The following is a 15,963-nucleotide window of genomic DNA, read 5'->3' as shown; positions in this document are numbered from 1 at the left end:
TTAAGAAGCAGAGTATAGAGGGTCGTCGGGTCCGCAGAACTATCGCATCGCAAGAGGCCGCGAAAACCCCGACATCCCGGACCCGAAGTCATTTTAGGAAGGGATGTAATCGGCATATCGGGTCCGCAAGGGCGTCGGAGGTTGGAGTTAAGAGTTTATTGAGACCGCCGAAATCCGGACCCGCCGATAATTATAAAGGCGGGCGGATAAGATTTGAAATCCGCGAATGTTCATATTGAGCGGAATTACATGGGTTTCCCGTGTATTAAAATATATGTGACCGCGGGGTTTTATAGTGTTGGCCATATATTTGTATATGTGCATTTCCGCGGGGCTTTAAAGCTTAGCCCGATAGTTAACACGCGGTTGGGCGGTGGCTTCCGATGCGTGATTAAAAGCGCCGATAAAAAGGTGGCTCTGATTCTAAGTAAGTCCAAGGTTTATAGAAGGCACATAGCCTAAGGAAAGCTTTCGATAGACATAAAAGCGGTGATAAAAGGGTGGCTCCGATTCTTAAGTATGGAGGCAAAAATACTGTAAGGAACAGTCCCGATAGCTTGAGAAACCAAATCATGGCGATTATGATTATGATAAGGACGTGGCTGTCCGATAAAAAATGCCATCCCTGTGTATGCCCACAATTATTGGCAAAGCAGCGCTGTTACAAGTTTTTGAACTTGTGTTCTCTACGGATGACTCGATCCTTGCTCATTGATTCAACGTGTCCTGTGAAAACGAATGGACAGAGGAAGCTACAGCGACAAACAAGCCAACAAGTGAGGAAGCTGAAGCAGGCGAGAAGGAAGCCGAAGAGCCAGCGAGAAAGAGGAATCGAATGGACAAAGACAGGTATGCATAAAACAGTAAATAGAGGACTGCATGTGTGTGATGGTTGTTGAAAACAAACCAGAATATGAGGTAGCAGAAGCAGCAGAGGTGGTGGAGCATTGTTTGAATTTGCTAGTGAACACTGTTGCGACTGTTGAACATTGTTGGAGCTGTTGTGGGGGTGAAGAACCAGAGTGTGAGGTAGTAAAAGCAGCAGAGGCTGTAGAGGCTGCAGAAGCAGCGGAGGTTATAGAGGCAGCAGCAGCAGAAAAGGCTATTGGAGACTATGCGTGGGCAGTGTGCAGAGTTGTGAAGACTCATCCATAAGAAGACATGGTTGTCATTGATATTGTAGTTTGGAGACTACAGTGAAGCTGTAAATAGACAGAACTCAGCAAAGAAGAGTTCTGAGAGCAGAAGGATTGGAGTCCTTGGGGTTGGAGCCTTAAAAGTGAGAAGGATGGGAGTCCTTGAGGCTGGTACCTCAGAAGTGAGATTGGATTGGAGTCCTTGGGGTTAGTGCCTCAAAAGCAGGAAGGATTGAAGTCCTTGGGAGTTGGTGCTCTTAAGTCCAAGATTGGTGTCTTGGGAAAATAGAGTTGGTGCTCTGGAGGTTGGAGCCTCACCAAGGTCCAAGTTGGAGCTTGGCAGCCGATTGTGACCATCTATATATTGTATTTATTTTACTGCACAGTTATATTAATAAAAGCATTTATTCTTGCTGTTCATATTGTGTTTTGAATATATATGTTTTAACTGGTAAAGCAATAGTGGGAAAAAGAAATACTGATTCACCCCCCCTCTCAATATTTCCAACAGTAGCAAGCTAAGTGGGCTTGATTGTGGGGAAAACTCTATAGTTAAGCGCACTTGAGCTAGAGGCGATTTGGGATGGGTGACCTCCCGAGAAGTCCTGGTTACCGAGTGCAAGCCCCAGAAGTGATGATTAATGCTATGTGATTCATTTCACTAGTTTCAATCCCACTTCTTCACCCCTGTGAGCATCACCCGATGCAATGAGTGCTAAGTGAACTATTCAAAAATCATGAGAAATTAGTCAGTTACGACTACCTCTCATGGAAATGGTCATACGTGAATAACTTACTTAACGCAATTGAATCCCAAAAATGATATCTAATATAATGCACTGCGTAAACCCCCATACTTAAATTCAAAAAGAGTGAAGGGATCTCTACTTGAATGGCTCATGAGGCACAATACTTGCTAAGGTTTTGCAAATGAGGTAGCAAGCTAAGTGGGCTTGGTTGTGGGGAAAACTCCACAGTTAAGCACGCTTGAGCCAGAGGCAATCTAGGATGGGTGACCTCCCAGGAAGTCCTGGTTACCGGGTGCAAGTCTCGGAAGTGATAATTGATGCTATGTGATTCATTTCACTACTTTCAATCCCACTTCTTCACCCCTGTGAGCATCACCCGATGCAATGAGTGCTAAGTGAACTATTCAAAAATCATGAGAAATTAGTCAGTTACGACTACCTCTCATGGAAATGGTCATACGTGAATGACTTAACGTAGTTGAATCCCAAAAATGATATCTAATATCATTGATGAGGTAGAGCATATGTCATTCCATTAGATGTCTATGGAGTAATTTTCGGGAGTCCTTATTTGTATCTTAGGGATGTTATCTTTAAAGGAAGGGCTAATCAATACAGAGTTGTGAAAGATGGGCGTTGTCCATGCACATGAAGGAAAATCAAATCTCTCATCAATAAGTGTACACCAGGCTGTGAGGCTAATCAATGCAAACGAGAATCCTATATCTTGAGAGAAGAGACGCAATAAGAAGAAGGTAAGATGGAGATCAGTGCATCCTTGGAAGGATGTGACAGCGAGCAAAACCAATGACCAGAACAATTGATAGAGTCCTACAAGGAAATATTTTAAGAACCTAAAAATTTGCCCTAGGGAAATTGAACATAAGATTCAATTGTTGCTCGAATCCCCATTACCTAAAATTGGATTACATAGATATTTTGTTTTGGAGCTAGATGATGTGAAGAAACAATTGCAGCAAACATTAGAGTAGGGAATCATAAATCCTAGTACTTCATCTTGTGGGTCACCCATCCTCATACTACTCAAGAATGATGGAAGTTGAAGGATTTGCATTGACTACAAAGCTTTGAACTAAGCAACCAACTAGAACAAGTATCCTTTGCCAAAGATTGAGACTCGTTGGATCAATGGCAACAAGCTAAGTTCTTTACTATGTTTGAATTGAAATATCACTAAATGAGGAGAAAGAAAAATATAACTAGAAGATAACATTCAAGAATAGACAAGGTCTTTATGAAAATTGTTAATTAAAGTTTAAACCTTTCAGATTATGTAATGCACTTACAACTTCCATGTGTTTGATGAATGATGTGCTACATCCATTTATAGATTCTTTTGTAATTGTATATCTAAATGGCATATTGGTCTTCAGTGATACTTCGCAAGAGCACATCTGACATCTAGGTACTAAGACACTTAAGGAGGAATAGTTGATAGAAAATATCAAGAAGTGTGAGTTTTGAAAGGAGTCCTTGGTGTACCTTGGACATATGATTTGGTGGAGGAGCGTTGAAGGTTGATCCAATCAATGTTAAAGCTATAAGTGAATGGCCTACCCCCACCAATGCTAGTAGTAGGAAGTTTCATGGAGCAACTCAAATATTTAAGGAAAGGTCATTTTACCCTTTCAATAGTCATTGCACCATTGCATGCCATAACAACAAAAAAGGAAGAGTTTTGCTAGGGAAAACAACATTAGAGATCTTCAGAAGAACTAAAGCAAAAAACTGGCCATGCATTAGTCTTCGCCATGCCTAATTTGTGAGAACCTTTTGGGACTAAAACTAATGCAAGTGGCTATGCCATGGGAACAGTGTTAACACAAGGACGAAGACCAATTTTGCTACATTCAAAGTTGCTCCATGGAGCAATGCTAAACTTCCCTCCTTATGGCAAGGAGCTCTTTGCCCTAGTTCAAGTTGTAAATAAATGAAAACACTATATCTCGAGAACGGAAACCATAATGCACATTAACCACCAACCATTGCAACACTTGCAAAGCCAAAGCAAAAAGCAATATGCAAGACATTGTAAATGGATGGGATTTTTGCAACAATTCCACCTGCTTATCAAATATAAGGAAGGTGTGACAAAAAAATTAGTTGATGTGTGATTGAGGCAACCTAAGGAAAGAATTATTGTGGCATTATCAAGTAGCTTGGGACCTTCACACATGAATTGTTAAGTGAAAATTGTAGGGTGGATGCAAGCTAGGCAAGTTGTGTACATTGTACACCACAAGGAAGGAGAATTTAATTGATGTTGAAAGGACATACTTCAATTGTTGGCCATTTTGGTGTTAGGAAGACCATTGAAAATATACAAAGATATGTTTACTAGCCTAAGACGCAAGAACAAGTTTCCAAGTTTATTAGAGGTTGTGATCTTTGTGGCATTGCTAATCCATAATGAGAGGCTTGGATTGTACATAACATTACCAATACCAAGTAACCTTGGGAAAATATTTCTATGGATTTTGTTGGAGGTTTGCCTATCTCAAGGAGAGGCCATGTCAACCTATTTTTGGTTGTGGATTGATTCAACAAGTAGTTTGTCCTTATTCCTTGTATGAAGACCATCTCAAAACATGAAGCATCTAAGTTGTTATTTGCAAATGTATGTGTAAATTTTGGTTTTTCAAGTTCAACAATATCTTATCAAGCCTCTAAATTTCTACGAAAGTTTTGGACAATAATATAGGAAAGGAAGGATACAAAGCTAAAGTACTATATTATCCTCATATTGACAGGCAGATTGAAATTGCCAACAAAACTTTGGTTCAACTGTTGAGAGAATATAATAGAAAGCATCCAAAGACATGTGATGGACAAATAGTTTATACTCAGCAATCTTACGATAGGGCAACTCATTCTTCCACACAAAAGTACCTTTTCAACCTAGTTTTAGTTATTTTCCACCCTCATCTTTTTCATGTTGCTTATGGACAACAAAACAAAAACATACGACAAAAGCAAGAGGGGCTAAAGAAAGAAAGCAAGTTCATATAGAAGATCATGCATCATTTTTATATGAGAGAGTAGCATAAGAAAAGTCCAATGAAGCACAAAAGCTCACACATAACCAACATAGGACCAAGCACAAATTTTGTGATGGGAACAAAGTGTAGCTTTATCTCAACAGAGAATACTTGCATGGGGTAGCCAAGAAGTTGAAGCCTATGAGATATGGATCTTCCAAAATCATTGAGCTAGTTATTGGAGTGGGAAGTTATGTGAAAGAAGGTCCAGTGACTCAAAGAGGACAGCAAGAAATTTTGCAATTTGGCCTCAATAAACAAAGTCCAAGGAAATTTAAGTGGTATGAGAGAAACCAAGCTACAGGTAGGTTTTCTCAGTTTTTCTTAGAAGCTTTTGGGGACCAAAACTCTCCCATTGAAGACTTCATATCTAAATGGATCCTTGAAGAATCAAAATGGCTAAAAGATGGTTTCTCTAGTTAATATTGTGCTTGAGAACCCTTGCTAAATCCCTTAATAAATTTGAGCTTGAAGTTTAGTGGGATACGTGGTGGATAAGCAATGATAGTGGACACATACCAAATAGTGAATAAATGAGTTATAAGGTGTGGTAGTCCCCTTATGCAACCAATGGTGCTAGAGGCTACACTTTAGTACCAAAATTTCCAAATAAATCACCCCAAACAACACATGGGGTAACACTCCAGTATCACTAGACATAATGGAGGCTATACACTAGTATTGAGGGTTCCATTGGGATCATCACCACTCGCCATTAGGAGAGACTATACAACGTACTACAAGATATCCTTTGTACCAAGGGCTTCGTGTAGTTACCCCAACCAATTGAGGCCAGGAGACCATATGCAAAGGAAATAGGAACCCCACAAGGACTAATAGGAGCGCCTACCACTAATGACCAAGCAACATATGGCAAGGATGAAAAGGCCCAAAAAGTTGCAAAGGGGGCTTGAATGATTCCACAGCCAATGGTAGGTTGCCATGTGCCAAGCAAGAAAAGACAAAATTACTGTCTCTTGCACTATAAATCCGACACATCCACAGAAAATTTGGGAGGTGGTTTTTCCTAGTCACTAAACAACCTAAGAGTGAGAAAAGGAGGAAAACTATAACTCTGCTTGTTGAGAATATGGCTTGGAACGATTTCTTGCTGCTATTGGCCTTCCACCTACCCGGAGGCACAAGGAGAAAGGTAGCATGGAGCTATGGAAAAGAGGTTCAACGGAGGAGAGATGAAAGGAGGTTGCAATAGATCACATAAATCACCCCAGACAACACTTGGGGTAACAATCCAGTATCACTAGACATAATTGAGGCTATACACTAGTATTGAGGGTTCCATTGGGATCATCCCCACTCACCATTAGGAGAGACTATACAACATACTACAAGATATCCTTTGTACCAAGGGCTTCGTGTAGTTATCCCAACCAATTGAGGCCAGGAGACCATATGCAAGGAAATAGGAACCCCACAAGGACTAATAGGAGCGCCTACCACTAATGACCAAGCAACATGTGGCAAGGATGAAAAGGCCCAAAAAGTTGCAAAGGGGGCTTGAATAATTCCACAGCCAATAGGAGGTTGCCATGTGCCAAGCAAGAAAAGACAAAATTACTCTCTTGCACTATAAATCCAACACATCCACAGAAGATTTGGGAGGTGGTTTTTCCTAGTCACTAAACAACCTAAGAGTGAGAAAAGGAGGAAAACTATAACTCTGCTTGTTGAGGATATGGTTTGGAACGATTTCTTGTTGCTATTGGCCTTCCACCTGCCCGGAGGCACAAGGAGAAAGGTAGCATGGAGCTATGGAAAAGAGGTTCAACGGAGGAGAGATGAAAGGAGGTTGCAATAGATCACATAAATCACCCCAAACAACACTTGGGGTAACACTCCAGTATCACTAGACATAATGGAGGCTATACACTAGTATTGAGTGTTCCATTGGGATCATCCCCACTCGCCATTAGGAGAGACTATACAACGTACTACAAGATATCCTTTGTACCAAGGGCTTCGTGTAGTTACCCCAACCAATTGAGGCCAGGAGACCATATGCAAAGGAAATAGGAACCCCACAAGGACTAATAGGGGCGCCTACCACTAATGACCAAGCAACATGTGGCAAGGATGAAAAGGCCCAAAAAGTTGCAAAGGGGGCTTGAATGATTCCACAGCCAATAGGAGGTTGCCATGTGCCAAGCAAGAAAAGACAAAATTACTGTCTCTTGCACTATAAATCCAACACATCCACAGAAGATTTGGGAGGTGGTTTTTCCTAGTCACTAAACAAACTAAGAGTGAGAAAAGGAGGAAAACTATAACTCTACTTGTTGAGGATATGGTTTGGAACGATTTCTTGCTGCTATTAGCCTTCCACCTGCCCAGAGGCACAAGGAGAAAGATGGAGCTATGGAAAAGAGGTTCAACGGAGGAGAGATAAAAGGAGGTTGCAATAGAAGGTAAATGAAGGAAACAAAAAAATAGCACACAAGTCAAGCTATCGCCGTACTACACAATTTGTAAAATATTGAGAGAATGACTAGAAGGAGGTCAAGGTATTGGTATGTGGAATATTGTATTGTTTGTATTTACCTTGAGCTTTTGTAGGCCAAAGAGCCTTGTCACTATAAAAAAAACACCATTAATAATAACTAGAGCAAGCTAGCAATTTGGAAGTTGTTGGTTTCCCAAATTGAGTTTCCTAAGGTGTCTTTTGTGTTATTTCTATATGTTTGATTAAGTATTTTTAATTCTATTAGCATAGACTTATTAACAATAACATACTAAATCCCCGGATGCGGGTGATCGCTAGACATGTGGCACACAAGGCTCGTCCAAAGGGCAGGTGTCCGCCCGGACGAGCCAAGCATGACGGAAGGACACGCATTCATTCCACCACCCTGCAGCATTTAAGGAGGGGAGTAAAGAAGGTTGACAGAGGAGTCCTGTCGACATTCAAGGCGAGTCTTGAGAAGCGCATCATGGCGCTTCATAACAGCATTCTCCCAGACATTCTTCCGCCATTCCTTCCTGCAACTGTTTCGTTCTCGCCGGAGGTGACGGAGGTTCTGAACTTTGATTGTGAATGTGGGTGTGTTGCTGCGGAAGAGTGGGGCAATTGGCAAGCTCACAAGCATGCCAATTGCGCCTCTGAGAATTTGGTAACGCCTCTCTGTATGCGTCTTTCGTTAGCTCCTGCTCTGGCTTCGTTAGAAGGTGAGGGGACTCAGAGCTTCAGCTCGTATCCGTGTCCATTGTTAGGTCCTGTTCTGGCTTCGTTAGAAGGTGTGGAGGCACAGAGTCTCAGCTCTCAATCAAACATTAAGAAAGAGGGTCAAGGCTCTGCTGCCACTGCTCTCGGCAATTGGGAAACTCAGACCTGGTCTGGCAGTATTTCTAGGCCGACAACACTGTTTCACTGTGGAATTGAGCGCTCTGCTCATAAGACCAGCATGCATCGCACTCGGGGAAGAGGCAGCGGCGGCAGGGGTGGATATAGTGGCAGAGCCCCCTCGACTTCTTCCTCAATTGAGGAAACCTCTGAATGCAGAAGGCCAAGGGGTAGGCCCCCGGGCAGAGGCAGATTGGGGGAACCTCCTGCGCGCATGGATTGTGGGCACACGGAACACCCAATGGTGAGATACCGCCTCCCCTGCACCTTAGCCAATTCTACTTTCTTTGTGACTGTCTCTGTTGAGCATTGTAGCAATCCCTGGGAAGATGAGGACGACAACCCTCGGGCCAACCCTCCGCGTGTTCCTGGGATCGTTCCCATGGTGGATATGGAATTCCCTGCTGTTGAGATGATGCGGCCCTTACATGACCCGGGAGCGAGCCTGAGAGAGCCTGTTGGTGACTCAGGCGCTGGCCCAAGCGACCGTGGAGCGCGCAACCTTGGCAAGGCTATCCTACAGCCTCCACGCTGCAAGGCAGAAGATGAGCCGCAGACCACTGACGAAGATTGACATGCCCAGCTCGCACTCCAGGTTCTACAGCAAGAATTTTTCTCAGTCTGCTTCCTATGCGGTTATATATGAGTCTGTCACTCTGTCTCTATGTAATTGTGTCGGTTTTATGTTATCTCTGTTCTGTGTCGATGTTCTGCAAGTGTTTATGTCCATGTGTCAGCTGCATGAATGTGGCCCTAAGTCTTTATCCATGTGTCCTCTGTCCATGTGTCCTATGCAATTCTGGCAAGAATTCTCAAGTGTCTACTGTCTGTCCACGGACAAATTTTACAGGGCCGCGGCCCCGTTGTAATTTTCACAATGTAACTCTGCTCTTGCTGTAATATAATAGTTTAGTATTACTTAGAAAAAAACAATAACATACTAAATGTAACTACATGATAGGGTATTCTACATAGGTTTTTACAATCTTTATTTTCCACATATTACGATATGAGTTGTTTTACCCATAGACTTATGATTATGGATAAACAAGATTTCTGATGAGTTGTTGTAGAACAATGATGCTTGTTATTCTTAAGCTTTAAGGGGGTATGCTCAATCTACATACTAATCAACTAAACTTGGTATGCCATGGATGAAAGGAGCTAAAATGTTATAAATAAACTGATTGAAATAACAAAATTGTACAAAGCATGTTCATCTCATTAGTTTACCTACCTAGGAGCATTATCTTGTCCCATCGTCCCTACCTATATCCCATTTATCCCATTTTACTTGTATCAAGTTCGTTTCTACAATTGTGCAACTACATCCACATTCATAAGTATACATTACCATGTGTCAATATATACTTTGGGAAACTCATCCTATGTCATATCAATCAACTTCATAGTTTTCATGTGTCCAGATATAGATTTTCTTCTACTTGAAGCCAAAGTGGACATGATAGTGATCCTTGCTTATGTGGGACAGACGCTCTAGTGTGCCCATTCTTTGGCTCTTGGATATGGTGATCTTCGTGTACAAGCATATTGCATTTTGGGTATACACTCGCATTGCTGATCCAATTTATAATGTCCATCCTTTTGTCATCTTTACAAAATCTGCAGGCCTTACTGCTAAAAATTTAACTAACCACTAAGTAGATTGCTACCAAAAATTGTAAGAATCCTTGCAATATGTTGCTGATAAGATTAACCCACTCTTCAACAGCTCTATAATCCACATTGTAACCAGGAACTCTAAAATTATGCCAACTTAACTGTTTGTGCTCAGAATCCTACTAATATTAAAACTTAAAACTATTGTTGCCCAGGTTAATGGCGGAAAGCTTAAGTACCGTACAGCAGATATCACACGCCCCTTCTTCATTCGCTCCACTCTTCTACAACCCTTTGGGTTTTCACCTTAAAATCCTTGGAATGCCTTTTGCCATTTGTGACAATCAGATTGTAATAAATATGAGCCTATGAGAGAATTTTCTTTGAAGACAATATATCAACTAAGCAAATATTATCAACTACGTTACAATAACAGTAATCTCTTTTTCGCCCATGGGGCTTTGGATTGACGGTGAATGGGTGCGCTGTTAAAGCACTCCTTGCGATAAGTCACCAGTTCAAATCCCCGTGCAATAGGTCACCGGTTCAAATCCCCCTGGGTACTTAGGTTAGTCTTAACTAGAAAAAAAACAGTAATCTCTTTTTCTACTTAGGTTAGTCTTAACTAGAAAAAAAACAGTAATCTCTTTTTCTTTTTTCTTTTGATGCTAAAACACTGTAAACGTTACACGAGCGGAACAGCGTGAGTACAACTGTATTTTTCTTGTGTGAAGATGAAAAGTGTAGCATTCAATAACTTACAGTACAATTACTATTACTTCTAGTACAGAAAAAGGCATTGCTTTCTATCCAACAAATCCAAAATAACTCAGAGATGCCATATTACCCAATTCCACAGTTATATAACAAGGTTCTGTTGGAATCCATAAGGTTGCAAAGAGTGAACACTGACCTGATCAACGGTTTCATACTGATCTGGGATGAACGCATATTTCTCTTTGAGTGACAACGGTTGCGTGGGTGCCATCTGTTGTTGAGGCTGGCGTAACCTTTCAGGAACCAGATGCCTGTTAGATCGATATGAGGGTGCACGTTGCTGAGAACGCCTCCTTGACAGCTTGTTACCCATCACCTGCAATTAAATTTTAAACTTTCTGTGAGGTTCAAATGATAAAAAATAATAATAATAAATAAATGGTAAAATCAAAGTCATAAGGTGTAAAAGATGAAAACTAATTTTATATTGAAAGCAATAAAGCAATGCATAATATTGTAAAAGAGAGTTCATCTCACGAGAGGAGAAAGTCATTTGGGGTTGAATTATGCATGCAGGAGATGTGATTTTTGGCATTCAGGAGGGCAGTCCAGAATTCAAGAGCAACAACTAGCTGTGGATAAGGGCTCTTATTGAAAATGCGAGATCAGAGCATTCCCCGTGGTATCTATGTCATTGGTAAAACTCAACCAACAGAACCGTATGTAGAGTTGTAGCTATGCACAAACACGGGCGAAAAAAAAAATTCAAACGTAACACTAACTCGCTGTGTGGATCTTCTCAACCAAAATAGGGATAAAAAGATTTAGAGAATGGAGAGATTGAGACAAATAGGTATTAGATTATCATTCAACTAAAGATAAATGAGCAGCCAGAATGGCCTTGGTTGACTGTTAACGTTACAGAGTGTTAAACCATCCACCAGGTTCCCTTTTGTGATCTGCCCCAATTGAATGGCGCGCAGTCATACAGAGATCTGAGACTGGGTGCAAATCTTGAGGGAATTTCGCCAAATAAATACCCTCGTAGCCTGGCATCTGGGCCGGCAAGTCTCTTTCATGCAAGGAAGTATGTATCGTACAGTGCTTAGCAGACAGTGTCCACAAACCATTTAAAAAAACAAAATCAAGATAAAACCTATCAGAAAGAGAAATTAAAACTACAATGAGAAAGAGAAATTAAAACCTAAAATGCGAGAGATTGCTGAATGTTTAAAGAAAACTTCAAAAACCGAACATGACAAAAAGTTGAAAATTACAGATAATTTCAACTTGCAGGAGCGGTTTTATGATGAAGCTATGGTCCAACGAGACCGAGAAAAGATGTAGAAAACCCTCGTTACCTTGAAGAAATTTGGTATGCACGGACTTAATTGGTGGTTGTTTCCGATAAAAGGTACTGCTGCAGCTTCCAAGAAGTAACCTATTTGCCAAATTTGTCGGAGAAGTTGAAGTTAGCATTTCCAAGCACCTAAGCTAACATATTTCCAAGGCCATCGATTGTATCCCTGAAATATTCTTTGCCAACTGTATCAGAGAAGTTGTAGTTACTATTTCCAAGCACCTACGCTCACATATTTCCAAAACCATCAATTGTACCGCTGAAATAAACTGATATGACAATCATTTTAGCGGTTTAGAGTACACTGATTGAATGGCAAAGAGGCGTGCTGTCCGCTCGCTTCTCCCACAGGAGACTACGTATCAATGATTTTCTGAAAAAATGCCACAATGGGCCTACGCTTACCCATAAAAGAATATTAATCCAGCTGCCACGGACCCGAAGATGTCGTGACCTACAGGGCTTCGCCCTGGTCCTCACAGCGAACAGCTTCTTTATCGGGAACTGAACTTTAACTTTCTTTAAGGCTCTAAGTTTATGAATATTTTGAATCTAATTTTATTTTTAAACTATTTATTTTATGAATATTTTGAATCTATTTTTATTTTAAAAAATTATTCTTATATTTTTTATTTCAAAATAATAATGGGTTATTTAAAAAAAATTGTATTAAATAAATAAATTTTAAATCATTTAAATTTAAAAAATAAAAAATCAAGAATTATATTAATATAAATATATATATTTAATAGTGTATTGTTTATGGATTTTTGAATTGACAAGACTTTGGATTGACCCTCGATGGCATTTCCTATAACATCACCAATTCAAATCCCCGAAATGGTCCCACTTATCTGCCATCCATATATACAAAAATATTTATTTACTTAAATATATTATAAAATTGTATTTATCAAATATTGAAATAATCAAATTTTTAATATATATTTTTATTATTTAATTTCAGATTATAAATTAATTATTTATATATTAATTAATTTATATGAAATAAGAATTGTAGAGTAGTTACAGTAAATTTAAATATAAGTATAAGGAATAAATTTTTTCACAAAAATAAAATAACTAATAAATATGTTGTATTGTTATATAAAAAATAAAAAATGTAATTAATTAATATGGTGTATATTAATATATGTTTATTTTATATATATATATATAATTTATTAAAATATATTTTTAGTATAATAATAAGTTATTTTAAATTGATAATATGGAGAAAAACTATAATTCAAGAAAATAAAATCTTAAATTGACAATATGGAGAAAAATTATAATTCAAAAAAATAGAAACAATAGAAAATGAAAAAATAAATAAAGTTAAAAATAAAAAATTAGTAACTAATAAAAATGGAAGTTACTAAAAAACTCATAATAAGACCTCAACTAATCACCTTACAAATAAATAAATTTAAATAATAATAAAAAACAAAAAACCAAAAACAAAAACAAAAAAAACAAAAATTGAATTCCTAATGTTAAACTATGGATAAGTTGCAGAAATTTTTTGTCAAAGACAAACAAAATTGAATGTGTAATACTTTGGGGCACCTATAATAATACGTTTGAAATTTTGATCCTTTTTAATGTTGAAGAAATCTAAATTTAAAATAAATTTCAAATAACTTAGATTTTTAAATGTTGTTTTTAAGCAGTAGAGTATGGAAGAGATGTTGTGATACCATATATAGTCTTCTTATGTAAACATTTTGAAATGGTCAAATTATATAAAAATAAAAATAAACAAGCCTATATCCATCTTAACTCTTAATCTACCAAGCACCAAGAGGGATCAAATCTCTTTTCACTCTAAAAGAGGTTTGTATCTCAAGAGATTTGGTCCCTCTCTGCACTTTGTAGATCTGGAATTAAGATGGATCTAGACTGGTTTAATTTCCTCCTTTAAATAGACTATATTCCACATGAATATCATGGATCAATATAATGGGTTCTCGTAAACCTAGAGTTCAAAAACCACCAGTTACTTGACCAAGTCAAGTTTACCTTATTATTTTAGTTTCATTAAATTATGTTACAACATCTCTATTATACTCGCCTAAGAGTGTCTCTAACACAATTAAAAAAATGAAATAAAATAAATTAATATATTTAATAATTAAATATCAAATCCCTTGAGGTGAAAACTTCTTTCAGAGTTAGAGTGAAAAGAGATTTGATCCCCCTTGGCCCTTGGTAGATTCTGAGTTAAGATGGATCTAGGTTGATATATCTATATGTCTGTGTGTGTGCGCACACGTGTGTGCGTCAATTGGGGTTATCTCAGGTGGTTGTTATTTTCCCACTCATGTTAGAGTTAGAGTGGAGATATTTGATCCCTCTCAAACCTTGGTAGATTCTTAGTTAAGATGGATCTAGGTTGATATATCTATATGTGTGTGTGTGCACACTCATGTGTGCGTCAATTGGGGTTATCTCAAGTGGTTGTTATTTTCCCACTCATGTTCAAATTCTCGCTAGTGACATGATGAGCTATAATGCCTTGGTAAATATTTTTATAATAACTTCAAGCCATATAAACTCTTAAATGAGTATATTTGTAGACCAACCATCTCACTCTAACCATATGGCTTAAAAGGAAAACTAATTTTTTTAAATCAAATTCAAGCTTCTGTGATCCATATTTTGATTTGAAAATAATTTCGGAAGAAATCACATTGGTAGATTTAGGTCGACGGGTTTCGAACCAACTAGTGTGGTTCATCATCAGAACAAGATAAAAATTCAGATCATAGCAAAAAGTTAAATAAAAAGTCAAAACCTTCTAACAACTTAAAGAAGAAAACTTTTTTTTAAATATATATAAATTTCATTATTCATTACTTTAATATAATAATATTTTTCTTCATAATAAAATATTTCTAAAATTAAATAAAAATTAATAATTGTAATTAAACATTCAAAAATTTAAAATACATAGAGATATTATAAATCACCAAGGTCATTGTCCATAATATTAAGCCCTCAAATGATCATTAAGGGGCCACCGAAATGACAGATATGATTGTGATTTAGGTAAATGAATTAATTATAAATTTTTAAAACGTATAGTCTTTTCTTTCGGGAAGATTTTGTGAATGTTATACATCTTTAAGGTTTTGTGAATTTCTTTCATACATCTTGAAGATTTTCTGAATGTTATACGTCATGCTAGAGGAAAGGGACACTATTGTCTAGTGTGAGTATTGTCTAGTGGGAATGTTATACATCATGCTAGAGGAAAGTGACACTATTGTCTAGTGTGAGTATTGTCCAGTGGGAGAATAAGTTAGTTTCAATGATATATTATTTTATAAATTATAAGTTAGTTTCAATGATATATTATTTTATAAATTATATCATTTGTAAAGTGGAAAGGTCTATTGAAGGAATAGAAAAATTGGGAAGATTATCTTGAAAAATTAAATCATTCAATATAAAAGTCTTATTTCTAATCAAATAAATGTTATATTAAAAATATTTGGAAAATCTTGAGAAAACTCTCTTTTCAATGATATTTTTTTTTCAAATTTCACTAGTTTTAGCAATAATTGCTAATTGAATATCATGCCCATACCTTTCATACCTACTTTGACATGATCAACTAGAGTATAAATAAGTTGTATCTATTATTGTGTATATGTCTTTCTATTATCCCCTTTAGAAACATCGTCTTGGGTGTGTAGTGACTAACTGATAGCAATGGATTCCGTGGAATGCATGTCCATTATGATGATGGACCACCTATGGAGAAGCATTCCCACTCGATTTTTGAGACAGCTAGATGCATCGAGCCTCTCGAAAAGCATTAGATATTCCACACCTAACAGCTCTAGTATCTCATTACATTGGCGAATACATATTCTTTGAAGATGGCAGTGATTCTTAGCTCCTCTATTTCGTTACACCACCTAACGTCTAGTTGTTCCAAAACTCAAGTAATAGACCA

At 37.9% G+C, this 15,963-nt stretch overlaps 1 protein-coding gene across 4 annotated transcripts in view; it reads right to left on the bottom strand.

Moving 5' to 3' along the window:
- Positions 1–12,489, bottom strand: part of LOC149248628 (E3 ubiquitin-protein ligase RGLG4-like) — a 35,680-nt gene extending 23,191 nt beyond the window's left edge. The window contains exons 1-2 of one of the 4 annotated variants that reach the window (XM_089456084.1): positions 11,917–12,489; positions 10,836–11,015 (exon numbers count right to left, since the gene is read on the bottom strand). In XM_089456084.1, coding sequence (XP_089312210.1) covers positions 10,836–11,012 — 177 coding nt within the window. In that variant the 5' untranslated portion in view covers positions 11,013–11,015; positions 11,917–12,489. Of the gene's footprint in view, positions 1–10,835; positions 11,016–11,176; positions 11,763–11,843 lie in introns of those variants that run through there. The other 3 variants (XM_089456083.1, XM_089456086.1, XM_089456085.1) reach the window with 3 other exon arrangements.
- Positions 12,490–15,963: the final 3,474 nt, after the last annotated feature.

The sequence above is a fragment of the Pinus tabuliformis genome, chromosome 7 (genome assembly GCF_031772625.1).
Source record: "Pinus tabuliformis cultivar Carrire ecotype Pingquan chromosome 7, CPIR1, whole genome shotgun sequence".
In the NCBI taxonomy this organism is placed as follows: domain Eukaryota; kingdom Viridiplantae; phylum Streptophyta; class Pinopsida; order Pinales; family Pinaceae; genus Pinus; species Pinus tabuliformis.
The sequence above is the reverse complement of the archived record's forward strand: the minus strand, read 5'-3'. Positions and strand labels throughout refer to the sequence as shown.